The sequence below is a fragment of the Aquarana catesbeiana genome, linkage group LG08, assembly GCF_042186555.1.
Source record: "Aquarana catesbeiana isolate 2022-GZ linkage group LG08, ASM4218655v1, whole genome shotgun sequence".
Taxonomy (NCBI): domain Eukaryota; kingdom Metazoa; phylum Chordata; class Amphibia; order Anura; family Ranidae; genus Aquarana; species Aquarana catesbeiana.
The window spans coordinates 287,272,128-287,287,224 of NC_133331.1; the positions used below are offsets into that span (position 1 = coordinate 287,272,128).

The following is a 15,097-nucleotide window of genomic DNA, read 5'->3' on the forward strand; positions in this document are numbered from 1 at the left end:
AGGAGTATGAATACTTTTTCAAGGCACTGTACATTCTAAATATTCTGGGAGGATCTTATGACTTTGCTGTTACTACTGTAATAAAAACACAGACTTAAAGTGGACTTCCACCCACTTTTACAACTCTTCAGCATCTCTCACTAAACTATGCACTGTAAACGAATTGGATATTTTTAATTTTTTTTTCTCAGCACCTGCTGTATATCTGCTGTGTACATTTTTCACTTCCTCCTCCCTGGCCATGGCCCATCGCATCATTTCCTATTTGCAATGCCTTCTGGGAAGGGGCGGCAACTTCCTCTGACACTGCCGTTGCTATGGAAACCTGACCTGAAACCTATTACACTGCTTGTGCTGCACATGAGATCCAGGAAGAAATATAGTCTGGCTTCAGATGCCCACACTTAAGATGGCCACGGCCTGCTGGAAGTTTATAAAATAACAAACTACTGCTATAAACTAACTAAACAGACCTTAGTTTACAGACTAACTTTACTAGAATACATTAAGCTTGTGTATTATAGGGGTATTTCTATTTAAAAAGTATAATTTCGGCTGGAACACTACTTTAACAGGAGGTGGAGATCATGAGAGGTCAGAAGTGACAGTTGTTACTTTCTGTGTTTACACAGACTACTAAAGCAGTAAAGAAAAGATCTGGTGAGCCATTACACCCAGTAGCTGTCTTCACAGGACATCCCCCATCACAGTGCCTCCACCTCGCTGCCTGACAACAGAGGTAACCAGTGCCAAGAAGATTCTAGAAGTCACCCAGAAGATCATTGAGCTGCTGACAGGAGAGGTGAGCGGTGTCGGGAATTCTGGGACATTATCCAGTAACAGACAAGGGATGTGTCTGGATGGTGACTGTATCATTGTGTGTGTCAGGTTCCTATAAGGTGTCAGGATGTCACTGTCTATTTCTCCATGGAGGAGTGGGAGTATTTAGAAGGACACAAGGATCTCTACAAGGACGTCATGATGGAGAATCAGCTGCCCCTCACATCACCGGGTAAGAGAAGACTTTATTGTAAAGAAGAGAGCAGTACAGAGGTTCCACCTAGATCCCTCATCATCTGATAAACACATAGAAACAATGTATTCAGTCAGTGTGTGTGTTTCCTACAGATGGATCCAGTAATGGGAACCCACCAGAGAGATGTCCCCGTCCTCTGTATTCCCAGGATTCCACACAGGAAGATCACACCATCCCTCACCATCATCAGGTAGATAGGGCCGAGCAACTAGAACACAAATGTATTTCTAAGATACAAAAAACATTGTTGTCTGTAACTTCTTGTTCCCTTTTACATATGTATTCTATCATCTCTGGAATTTAGGCTGAAGATATAAAAGACATCAAAGCTGAGATTAAAGAGGAAGAAGTAGAGAGGTTGGTGAGTGGAGATCAGCAGTCTATGGAGGAGGAGGAGATGATTATGAAAAGTAAACAGGAGGAATCCTCTCTACATATTGACACAGGTAAGTAAGAAACACTAAATGCAAAAATAGATCAAGTGTATAGATTGGGGATTGAGGATATGTAGACCTTCACATTATCAGGAGAGAGCAGTACTCAGGGTCCACCTAGATCCCCCATCATCTGATAAACACATAGAAACAATGTATTCAGTCAGTGTGTGTGTTTCCTACAGATGGATCCAGTAATGGGAACCCACCAGAGCGATGTCCCCGTCCTCTGTATTCCTGGGATTCCACACAAGAGGATCACACCATCCCTCACCATCATCAGGTAGATGGGACCGAACATGTAGACTTAAAAATATATTCTAAACTATAAAAAGGACATTCTTCTATGTAATGTCTTGTTCCATTTTTACAAAATGTATTCTATCTTCTCTGGAGTTTAGGATAAAGAACCAAAAGGCATCAAAGCTGAGATTAAAGAAGAAGAGACGCTTGTGAGTGGGGCTCAGCAGTCTATGGAGGAGGAGGAAATGATTATGAAAAGTAAACAGGAAGAATTTTCTCATTATGTCAAAACAAGTAAGTAATAACAATTAAATACAGCAACAATTTTCATTTTACTTCTAAGGCTGAAAAGTAGGTTCCAAATGAATAAGGTGGAGATACTGTACACCATATGACAGGTCCATCTCCATTCCTCAATATAATGTCAAGTTGCTAACAAATGAGGTGGAGATACTGTACACCATATGAAAGGTCTATCTCCATTCTTCAATATAATGTAGTGTTCCCAACAAATGAGGAGGAGATACTGTACACCATATGAAAGGTCCATGTCCATTCCTCAATATGTCATGTTCCCAACAAATGAGGAGAAGATACTGTACACTATATGAAAGGTCCATCTCCATTCCTCAATATAGCATCATGTTTCCAACAAATGAGGAGGAGATACTGTACACCATATGAAAGGTCCATCTCCATTCCTCAATATAACATCATGTTTCCAACAAATGAGGAGGAGATACTGTACACCAGTGGTTCTCAACCTTTCTAGTGCCATGACCCCTTGATAAAATTTCCCAAGTTGTGGGGACCCCTAACAGTAAAATTATTTTTGTAGCTTGGGTTGTCAATACCCAAGGCACAAAGCAATTTGCGCCACCTAACCCATGGACATTTAGCGCTCTTTGAGTCCCTTCCACTCGTACAGTATTAAAACCCCTTATGGTTCATTTTAGAATGTACAACTCTTTCTCTTTGTTCTCCTTTCTTTCCCTTTTATCTCTCTCTATTCCAATTTCTTGTTTTTTTCCCCATCCCTCTCTCTAGCCATCTTTCTTGTTCTTTCTCGTATTCTTTCTCGCCCTTTTTCTTTGTTCCTCCCCCTCTTTTCCTCTTCCTTATTGTATTCTCTATTTTTATTCCTTCTCTTACTCCTTGGTGGAGGGAATGGGATGAGTGACAGTGCTGGCGGGGAGTTCTGATCAGCCAACTTAGGTGCTCTTGATTAAGATCATCTGCTGATCTGAGAACTGTAGTGAAGACTTTTAATGGCAACTATAATCACAGGTAGTGTTACTCACTGTCTCCGGCTTCACTGTGGTTCCGACTTTGTGGTCTCGTAGCAGTGACACCTATGCCGAAATCAGGAGATAGGGTCTCTTCCAGCCCCTCCCACTTCATGTTCCTCACCAGTCAGCTGACCTCTAGTCTCTGCCCCCCAGCCATGCCGTGAACAGAATGGGCGACTGCGAAGAGGCTGAGTGGGCGTCCGCGGGCTCCAGGAACAGCCCAGCTGGGCGGACACAGGCTTTAGGGACAGCCCTGCTGGGCGGCCACAAAAGGCTGGGCAAACGGTGCGGCCTCCAGGAACAGCCCAGGATTTGGTGACCCCTGGCAAATCATCATTCGACCCCCAGGTTCAGGACCGCTGCTGTACACCATATGAAAGTTCCAAAATATGAAAATACATTTCTTTTAATATTGATTTCTGATAGATGGTCTCCATGTTTCTCCAGATTGTGATGCAAAAAATAATGATGTCAAACAATGTTCTCCAGGAGTAAATCCTATTCCTCAAAATATACACCACAGACCGTATCATTTTGAGATGGCAAGGGATCCGTCTAATCCTGAGGAACCTCCTGGTCAATCACATACTGGCACATCAGACATCCATCTCAGATCAGCAGATCCTTCACCGTCCTGTATGGAGTGTGGAAAATCTTTTAAAATTAAATCTAAACTTCTTATTCATCTCAAGACTCACACCAAGATGACTTTTACATGCTCAGAGTCCATCTCCATTCCTCGATATAACGTCATGTTCCCAACAAATGAGGAGGAGATACTGTACACCATATGAAAGGTCCATCTCCATTCCTCAATATAATATCATGTTCCCAACAAATGAGGAGATACTGTACGCCATATGAAAGGTCCATCTCCGTTCCTCAATATAACGTCATGTTCCCAACAAATGAGGAGGAGATACTGTACACCACATGAAAGGTCCGTCTCCATTCCTCAATATAATATCATGTTCCCAACAAATGAGGAGATACTGTACGCCATATGAAAGGTCCATCTCCGTTCCTCAATATAACGTCATGTTCCCAACAAATGAGGAGGAGATACTGTACACCATATGAAAGGTCCATCTCCATTCCTCAATATAACGTCATGTTTCCAACAAATGAGGAGGAGATACTGTACGCCATATGAAAGGTCCATCTCCATTCCTCAATATAATGTCATGTTCCCAACAAATGAGGAGGAGATACTGTACACCATATGAAAGGTCCCTCTCCATTCCTCAATATAACGTCATGTTTCCAACAAATGAGGAGGAGATACTGTACACCATATGAAAGGTCCATCTCCATTCCTCAATATAACGTCATGTTCCCAACATATGAGGAGGAGATACTGTACACCATATTAAAGGTCCATCTCCATTCCTCAATATAAAAATGTCATCAGTACACAATTGTTACTCGATGAAGTATAGTTTGAATGTATTGTATGTTTCATCTGAATTATTGATATGGTGATTGCAAAATGTGAAAATATATTTTAATATTGCTTTCTTATAGATGGTCTCCATGTATCTCCAGATTGTGATGCAAAAAATAATGATGTCAAAGAATGTTTTCCAGGAGTAAATCCTATTCCTCAAAATATACACCACAGACCGTATCATTTGGAGACAGCAAGGGATCCGTCTAATCCTGAGGAACCTCCTGGTCAATCACATACTGTTACATCAAACATACATCTCAGATCAGTAGATCCTTCACTGTCCTGTATGGAGTGTGGAAAATCTTTTAAAATTAAATCTAAACTTCTTATTCATCTCAAGACTCACACCAACATGACTTTTACATGCTCAGAGTGCGGGAAATCTTTCAGTGAGAAAAAAGAATTTCTAAGACACCAGAGAAGACACATAGGTGATAATTCCTATTCCTGTTCTGAGTGTGGAAAATGTTTTACTGACAAAAGAAGCCTTCTAAACCACCAGGAAGCCCACACAGGAGAGCGTTCTTATTCATGTCCAGAATGTGGAAAATATTTCCGTTGGAAAATACAGCCTCTAAGACACAAGATCACTCACACTGGTGATTATCCTTATTCATGTTCAGAGTGCGGGAAACGTTTCGCTGCGAAAGGAAAACTTCTTATACACCAGAGAATTCACACTGGTGAGCGCCCTTATTCGTGTTCAGAGTGCGGGAAATGTTTTATTGCGAAACCAAACCTCCTTGCACACCAGAAAATTCACACGGGTGTGCGTCCTTATTCATGTTCAGAGTGCGGGAAATGTTTCACTGAAAAAGGAAAACTTCGTATACACCAGAGAAGTCACACCGGTGAGCGTCCTTATTCATGTTCAGAGTGTGGGAAATGTTTCACCGTGAAAGGAAGCCTTCTTATACACCAGAGAAGTCACACCGGTGAGCGTCCTCATTCGTGTTCAGAGTGTGGAAAAAGTTACACTGCGAAAAGAGACCTTCTTATACACCAAAGAAGTCATACGGGTGAGCGGCCTTATGCGTGTTCAGAGTGCGGGAAATGTTTCCCAGTGGAAGGAAAGCTTCTTAAACACCAGAGAAGTCACACAGGAGAGCGTCCTTATCCGTGTTCAGAGTGCGGGAAAAGTTTCACCATGAAAGGAAACCTTCTTAGACACCAGAGAAGTCATACGGGCGAGCGGCCTTATTCGTGTTCAGAGTGCGGGAAGTGTTTCGCTGTGAAAGGAAAACTTCGTATACACCAGAGAAGTCACACAGGAGAGCGTCCTTATCCGTGTTCAGAGTGCGGGAAGTGTTTCACCGTGAAAGGAAGCCTTCTTAGACACCAGAGAAGTCATACGGGTGAGCGGCCTTATTCGTGTTCAGAGTGCGGGAAATGTTTCACTGCGAAAGGAGGCCTTCTTAGGCACCAGAGAAGTCACACAGGAGAGCGTCCTTATGCGTGTACAGAGTGCGGGGAATGTTTTAGGTGTAAAAGTCATTTAACTAGTCATCAAAGAACACATACCCGCTGATGTCGTTGACAAATGTATGCTGCGATTTAACAGGACGATTGGCTCAGGCAATCATAGACGAAACAATATAATGGAAAATGGTATTTAAAGTGGTGTTCCGGCCAAAATTATACTTTTTAAATAAAAATACCTCTATAATACACAAGCTTAATGTATTCTAGTAAAGTTAGTCTGTAAACTAAGGTCCGTGTTGTTAGTTTATAGCATTAGTTTGTTATTTTATAAACTTACAGCAGGCCGTGGCCATCTTAAGTGTGGGCATCTGAAGCCAGACTGTATTTCTTCCTGGATCTCATCCTTGCAGATCTCGCACATGCTCAGTGCAGCACAAGCAGTGTAATAGGTTTCAGGTCAGGTTTCCATAGCAACGGCAGTTACAGAGGAAGTTGCCGCCCCTTCCCAGAAGGCATTGCAAACAGGAAATGATGCGATGGGCCGCGGCCAGGGAGGAGGAAGTGAAAAATGAATACAGCAGATATACAGTATGTGCTGAGAAAAAAATTTAAAAATATTCAATTCGTTTACAGTGCACAGTTTAGTGAGGGATGCTGAAGAGTTGTAAAAGTGGGTGGAACTCCACTTTAAGGGGGTTCATTCCTGTAAAAGTGCCATTCAGGTATCGGGGAACTTTGATTGGCTTAGTCATTTTCTGGCTTCCTCTATTATTTGAACGCTCCAGTTGTGATATCCGCCTACTACAGTTCCTGGTCCTGTTCCCGCACACCTTGGCCGAGTGAGGGGAAGATGGCCCCCACTCGGCTCCATAGCATTGACTGATGGAAACGACGTCAAACGTCACTTCCGCCCATAGCTCTTAAAGGAGAAAACTATTATTTATTTTTTTTCAAATGACATTTTTTTTATTTTATTTATTGCATTTTAGTGTAAATATGAGATCTGAGGTCTTTTTGACCCTAGATCTCATATATAAGAGGTCCTGTCATGCTTTTTTTCTATCATAAGGGATGTTTACATTCCTTGTAATAGGAAAAAAAAGTGATCCAAAAATGTTTTTTTTAAAAGGACAGTGTCAAAATAAAAACTAAAAAGTAAAATAAATAAGAAAAAAAAAAAGTTTTTGAGCGCCCTGCCCTGACGAGTTTGCGCGCTGAAGCAAACGCATACGTGAGTAGCGCCCGCATATGAAAACCACATATGTGAGGTATCGCTGCGATCGTTAGAGCGAGAGCAATCATTCTAGCCCTAGACCTCCTCTGTAGCTCAAAACTAGTAACCTGTAGAAATTGTTAAACGGATGGAGATTTTTAAGGGTTAAATATTGTCGCCATTCCACGAGCGGGGTCGCATTTCTAAATCAATTTACTTGGCGTAACATTATCTTTCACAATATAAAAAAAAATTGGGCTAACTTTACTGTTGTCTTATTTTTCAATTTAAAAAGGTGTATTTTTTCACAAAAAAAAATATGCGCTTGAAAGACCACTGTGCGAATATGGTGTTACAGAAAGTATTGCAACGACTGCCATTTTATTTTATAGGGTGTTATAAAAAAATAAAGTTTGAGCTAGCTGTTGATGTAATACACACGCATCTACCCCTGATGAAGCGAGCATGGTCTTGCGAAACGCGTAGGGTTACTTTCTATGCATGTCTATATTGCTATGTACATATATACTGCTATACATGTAATGATACTGTTTTACACTGTATGTATCAGCTGACCGGCTTTTTTGTTGTTGTTCATTTATGAATGACAGCTTTTAATAAACTTTGATACTGTATTTACTTGTGTCATGTGACTGGCTAATCGCATTCATCTCATTTAAAATCTTGGGGCGACTTTTTGTGTTTTGTATATATTGGGATGGAGGTGCTTTTCGGGTAACACCAGGCCATTTTTCCCTTTTCTGATGGGCACTAATATGCAGCACTAAACTGATGGCCACTGATATGCAGCACTGATAGGCAGCACTGATGGACACTGATAGCAGCATTGAACTGATGGGCACTGATATGCAGCACTGATTGGTGGCACTGATAGCATTGAACTGATGGGCACTGATATGCAGCACTGATTGGCACCACTGATTGGCGGCACTGATGGGTACTGATAGCAGCACTGAACTGATGGGCACTGATATGCAGCACTGATTGGCGGCACTGATGGGCACTAATTGGCACTGATGGGGCTGCACTGATAATCAGGGAACTGATTATCTGTGTGCTTGTCCCCGATGAGGATTGCCGGTTACAGCGCGTGAGGAAAGGAGAGCCGATAATCGGCAACTCTGTTTACATTGGGATCAGCTGTGATTGGACACAGCTGATCATGTGGTAAAGGACCACTGTAATTGGCCCTTTACCTTGATCTGTGATCAGTTGTGTCCCGAGGACACAGCAATTACAGAGCGGCCGGATGCGAGGCCCAGGGGGTGCGCGAGAGGGGTAGTTCTGGGGGGTCGTCCATTGACACCCTCACGGACGCTCTTTCGTTCTGGGAGGATGTCTATGGATGACCTCCTGGAAGGAGAGAGCCGTGCTGTAGCCATCTTTTGGCTATAGCTCGGTAGGGAAAGTGGTTAAAATTGGGAGAGTCATATGTTGCCCCATTATGCAATGACATCTTCCAAAGAACAAGGAGTTTTTCAAGCTGTTTACACATATCTTCATAACAAGCACATAGATGGGTCGACGTGTTCTGTTGCCGGCTGTAGTCTTCCCTGTCTGTGGGGGGCATGTGAATGCATTGACACCTGTGATTTAATGACTGTATAAAGATTTTGGTATGTTAGATCTAATATATGTTTCTCCAACCATTTTGCACTTCCTTAAAGCGTGTGAAGGGTCCTGAGGAAGAAATTGTGTGAAACGCGTCGACCTATGTGCTTGTTATGAAGATATGTGTAAACAGCTTGAAATATTCCTTGTTCATTGGAAGATGTCATTGTATAATGGGGCAACACATGACACCACAATTTTAATATTGTGTTTTTTAATATTTTGTATATAAAGTTATTTGTATATTAACTAAGCGTATCTTCCCTTGGTACAAGTAAAGTCCCCTTTTTCTCCCTTATTTGGGGATTTTTTTGTGGTTTAGGTATGTAAGGGATGGAGTAATTATTTTGACAGCATGTTCTCCTATAAATGTTTAATTGTAATTATTCACTTGCATTTTATATAAAACTATATAATGTTACTAAAGAGGTCCTCTACAGCAGTGGTCTCCAAACTGTGGCCCTTCACTTGCCTTTACCTGGCCCTTGGGGCACTATTCCACCAACTGGCACCAATGATGGAGCACTATTCTTCTTAATGATATCAACAATGGGACGCTTTTCCTCCCATTAAAACCAATGAAGGGGCATTTTCTACTTCCACTGGCCACAGTCTGGCCTCCCAAAGTCTGAAGGACAGTAAATTGGCCCTATGCTTAGGATGCTTGGAGGCCCCTGCTCTATAGTCTACTTGAACTGAAGATGGTTTTCTAAGCCATCGGGAGAGAGGACCATTGAATTACTAATGGACTAAAGCTTCTTGATTTTAGCCAAGTAAGAAGTGGTACAAACTTTTTTTCAGTTCCTATTTGTATCGCTCTGGAAAGGTATATAAGTTCTTGTTTGGTCCAATGAATCAGAACTGATCATCGTATTCTCCCTTTTGTCCTGTACTGATTTTTGTTTGGTATTCTTTCTCACTGCGATATGGAAGAAAATAAACTTTGCCAAAGCTTTATCCTAATCTTAGTTTGTGCTCCTTGATGATTACCGAGCGACAACCCAACAGTGAGCCATCGTTATTTACATGGTGATCAATTTATTGGTTCTTTCTTGTGGGTTCATTTTAATGGGCTGCCTTAATGCAATTCACATTAGCATGCGTTAACACCAGACACCCCCTGGTCTCCAAAATATGGCCATCCAGTTGTTCACGAACTACAATTCTCATTATGCCTAGTCATTAGGGATGAGCTGAACACCCCCCGGTTTGGTTCGCACCAGAACATGCGAACAGGCGAACACCGTTAAAGTCTATGGGACACAAAAGTTAAAAAAACAAAAGTGTTCATTTTAACCACTTCCGGACCGCCGCACGCCGATGTACGACCTCACTTTGAGGACGGATATCGTTGTTATGGCAGCAGGTAGCTGCCATAACCCCGGTATCCCGTGTTCGGCCGGTGGTCTGGTACAAGATAAAAGTGGTCTCTGCGGCAGATTCGCCGCAAGATCACTTTTATTGGCGGCGGGAGAGGGCCCCCCTCCCACAGCGATCCGGTGCCCCCTCCTCTTAGTCTGCCTGTAAAGTAGCGCATCTTTCCAATGTTTATAACAGTACCACAGCAAAATGACATTCCTAAGGAAAAAATGTAATTAAAAATTGCTTGCAGCGGTAATGTATTGCCGGATCCCGACAATATACATAAGAAATCATTGCAAAAAAACGGCGTGGGTTCCCCCTCAGTCCATACCAGGCCCGAAGGACCTTAAAGAACCTTAAAGTGTGAACAGGGCCAAGGCTCAGTTCACACTACTGTGATGCAACATTGATGCGATTTGCAGTGCGATTATGTATCTGTGTTCAAGGTATCTTCGTTGGTCAGTGAGTCATTCGTAACTTAATTCTATTTCCTACCCTATTTTGTATATTCCGGGCCCTAGAAAAAGTATTCACACCCCTTGAAATTTTCTACATTTTGTCATGTTACAACCAAAAACGTAAATGTGTTTTATTGGGATTTTATGTGATAGACCAACACAAAGTGGCACATAATTGTGAAGTGGAAAGAAAATGATAAATGGTTTTCAAAATTTTTTACAAATAAATATGTGATAAGTGTGGGGGGCATTTGTATAGCGCCCCCCCCTGAGTCAATACTTTGTAGAACCACCTTTCGCTGCAATTAAAGCTGCAAGTCTTTTTAGGGATGTCTCTACCAGCTTTGCACATCTAGAGAGGGATATTTTTGCCCATTCTTCTTTGCAAAATAGCTCAAGGTCTGTCAGATTGGATGGTGAGTGTCTGTGAACAGCAATTTTCAAGTCTTGCCACAGATTGCCACAGATTCTCAATGGGATTTAGGTCTGGACTTTGACTGGGCCATTCTAACTCATGAATATGCTTTGATCTAAACCATTCGATTGTAGCTCTGGCTGTATGTTTAGGGTTGTTGTCCTGCTGGAAGGTGAACCTGAGCCCAAGTCTCAAGTCTTTTGCAGACTCTAACAGGTTTTCTTCTAAAGATTGCCCTGTATTTGGCTCCATCCATCTTCCCATCAACTTTGACCAACTTCCCTGTCCCTGATGAAGAAAAGCATCCCCACAACATGATGCTATGACCACCATGTTTCACAGTAGGGATGGTGTGTTCAGGGTGATGTGCAGTGTTAGTTTTCCACCACACATGTGTTTTTAGTTTTAGGCCAAAAAGTTTAATTTTGATCTCATCTGACCAGAGCACCTTCTGTGTCCCCCTCATGGCTTTTCACAAACTGCAAATGGGACTTCTTATGGCTTCCTCTCAACAATGGCTTTCCTCTTGCCACTCTTCCATAAAGGCCAGATTTGTGGAGAGCACGACTAATAGTTGTCCTGTGGACAGATTCTCCCCTAAAAAGAAAAAAAGACAGAGGGCGCACCAGCTTTGCGCATTACCTTTGCGACAATTGTTTAATCTTTAAAAAGCATATGAAACATACTCACAAAGATTAAAATCAGGCAAACTGTAAAATCCACCAGATGCTCGTCCAGCATGGTCCGCTGGTCAGTAACAGTTGTGGAAGGAACAGTCAAAAAACTGATGTGTTTCGAGGAATGTCCCCTCTTCTTCAGAGATAAATTTGGAGTACAGGTAGATGGTCTTTATACCACCAGTGGAATTCAAAAAATATATATATATATATCTATATTATTTTCCACATATCTATTCTTTGTCCTTTACCATTCCCAGCATATGTGCAGTGACACATTAACCTATGTGGTTGGTCTCTGGGGGGTGGCCACGGCTGAGATTTCCACTTCCTAGTCCAGCGGCCGGATTTCACGTCATCCCGTATCACCGGAAGTGACGTCAGCGAGTCATGGGGTCATCGTCTGGAAAGCACAGCATGGCCATACTTCCTAGTCTCGGCTGGCATGCATTCCAGTAGCTTTAGGACAAATCAGAAGTGGTACCTGTTAATTGTGACAGTGCCCGCTCTGTTCTTCCATTTAGCCATCAACAGCATTGCTTCCTACTTTATGCTTTGCTACTCTGGACCTCTGCACACCCCTACACTACCGTAGATGACAGTGAGTATCCATAACAAGCCTGATACACAGTGCAGAATGCTTGAAGATGCAGATATATATATATATATATATATATGTAAATATCTCATATGTGGAGGCCATTGAAGTACAATGACCTCATTGTCCAGTGGTGAGATGATTGGAGCTTTGTGACATGGTGCATTATCCTGCTGGAAGGAGCCATCAGAAGATGGGGACACTGTAGTCATAAAGGGATGGACATGGTCAGCAACAATACTCAGGTAGGCCGTGGCATTTAAACGATGCTGAATTGGTACTTAAAGGGCCCAAAGTGTGCCAAGAAAATACCCCGCATACCATTACATCACCACCACCAACCGTTGATACAAGGCAGGATGGATCCATACTTTCATGTTGTTCACACCAAATTCTGACCCCACCATCTGAATGTCGCAGCTGAAATCAAGACTTATCAGACCAGGCAACGTTTTTCCAATCTTCTATTGTCCAATTGTGTTGAGCCTGTGTGAATTTTAGCCTCAGTTCCCTATTCTTAGATGACAGGAGTGGCACCCGGTGTGGTCTGCTGCTGCTGTAGCCCATCTGCTTCAAGGTTGGATGTGTTGTGCTATTAGAGATGGTATTCTGCATACCTTGGGTGTAACGAGTGGTTATTTGAGTTATTGTTGCCTTTCTTTCATCTCCAACTAGTCTGCCCATTCTCCTCTGACAACAACAAGGCATTTTCCTCCACACAACAGCCGCTCACTGGATATTTTCTCTTTTTTGTACCATTCTCTATAAAACCCGAGAGATGGTTGTGTGCAAAAATCCCAGTAAATCATCAGTTTTTTAAATACTCAGACCAGCCCGTCTGTCACCAACAACCATGGCACGTTCAAAGTCACTTGAATCCCCTATCTTTCGTATTCTGATGCTCGGTTTGAAAGTCAGCAAGTTGTCTTCACCACGTCCAGGTGCCTAAATGCACTGAGTTTCTGCCATGTGATTGGCTGATTAACAATTTGTGTTGCCAAGCAATTAAACAGGTGTACCTTATACGGGCAGTCCTCGGGTTACAAACAAGATAGGGTATGTAGGTTTGTTCTTAAAGTCTCCTTTTTTTTAAATAACAAACATGTTATACTTGCCTGCTGTGTGCAGTTGGTTTTACACAGAGCAGCCCTGATCCCCCTCTTCTTGGGTGAATCTTTGCTGCTCCTTGCCCCTCCCTCCTGTCGAGTGTCCTCACAGCAAGCAGCATTCAGACACGAAGCTGCCTTTCGGCCCCGCCCACCTCTCCCCTGATTGGCTAACTGACTTTGACAGCCATGGGAGCCAATGGCGCCGCTGCTGTGTCTCAGCCAATCAGGAGGGAGAGTCCCGGACGGCCGAGGGATTCATGGACATCGCTGGACAGAGATGGGGCTCAGGTAAGTATTAGGGGTTGCTGGGGAGGCAGCTACACACATATTTTTTTTTATAAGATAAAAAAACCTTCTGCCTTTACGACTCCTTTAGGTTGAATTTGTATGCAAGTCGGAATAGGTACATTTTTTTAAGTGTAACTCCAGCCAAAAAAAAATATTTTTTAAATTTTTTGGATAGCCTAAGGAAAAAGTTGACACCTCTGTAACATTTGTTTTGCTGACTATGTTTCCATGCAGAAGATTTCACCTCACTTTCTCTCCCTGTGACAATTGGATTTTGAAAATTTTGGATTGTTGTGGAAACAAAGATTGGTGATAAAGCTTCACTGGAGTCACCTTTTTCCCATGATAACTCATACAGGAGTGAATTTCCCTTCCTAGAGGTAGATTTCCTCTCACTTCCTGTTGTCTATCTTCATTTATAAGTATGAGTTGTTTGTAAGTTTGATGTTCATAACTTAGGCCACTTATGACCACCCAACTAATACTAAGTACTGTAGGTACAGGGCTGTTTTGGCGACAGAAGGGGGACCTTGTCACCAAAACAGCCCTGACCATTCGAGGTGTGGCCTCCATTAGACCTATGAAGGTATGCTGTGGTATCTGGCACCAAGCCGTCAGTAGCAGATCTTTTAAGTCCTGCAAGTTGGGAGGTGGGGCCTCCATGGATCGGACTTGTTTTTCCAGCACATCCCACAGATGCTCGATTGGACTGAGATCTGGAGAATTTGGAGGTCAAGTCAAACTCCCTGTTGTGTTCCTCAAACCATTCTTGAACCATTATTGCAGTGTGGCAGGGTGCATTATCCTGCTGAAAGAGGCCGCTGCCATCAGGGAATACCATTTCCATGAAGGGTGTGTATTTGGATATCAACAATGTTTAAGTAGGGAGTACATGTCAAAGTAACATCCACATGAACCGCAGTAGCCAAGGTTTCCTGGAAGAACATTGCCTAAAGCATCACACTGCCACCGCCGGCTTGTCTTCTTCCCATACTGCTTCCTGGTGCCATCTCTTCCCCCAGGTAAGTTTCACCCCCCCGGCCATCCACGATATAAAAGAAAACATGATCCATCAGACCAGGCCACCTTCTTCCATTGCTATGTGGTCAAGTTATGATGCTCACGTGCCAATTGTAGGGGCTTTTAGCTGTGGACATGGATCAGCATGGGCACCCTGACCGCACTGTGACTACACAGCCCCATACACAACAAACTGCAGTGTCCTTTTTTTTATTATTTCAGCACATCAGCTTCAGGGACAACATGTTTACTAGCTGCTAAATATATCCCACCCACTCTTAGATGCCATCTCAACGAGATAATCAATGTTATTCACTTAAAGCGGAGTTCCACCCAAAAGAGGAACTTCCGCTTTAAGCACTCCTCGCCCCCTGACATGCCACATTTGGCATGTCATTTTTTTGGGGGGGGGGGTGTACCCTTTTTTCGTGGGAATTCCTGTCCCACTTCC

The 15,097-nt window shown here is 42.8% G+C and overlaps 1 protein-coding gene across 1 annotated transcript in view; it reads left to right on the forward strand.

Moving 5' to 3' along the window:
• The first annotated feature begins 587 nt into the window (after positions 1-587).
• Positions 588-15,097, forward strand: part of LOC141106772 (uncharacterized) — a 40,662-nt gene continuing 26,152 nt past the window's right edge. The window contains 10 exon segments of the mRNA XM_073597699.1: positions 588-594; positions 666-802; positions 889-1,012; positions 1,129-1,226; positions 1,341-1,482; positions 1,656-1,753; positions 1,872-2,007; positions 4,527-5,975; positions 9,489-9,492; positions 14,086-14,212. Coding sequence (XP_073453800.1) covers positions 588-594; positions 666-802; positions 889-1,012; positions 1,129-1,226; positions 1,341-1,482; positions 1,656-1,753; positions 1,872-2,007; positions 4,527-5,975; positions 9,489-9,492; positions 14,086-14,212 — 2,322 coding nt within the window.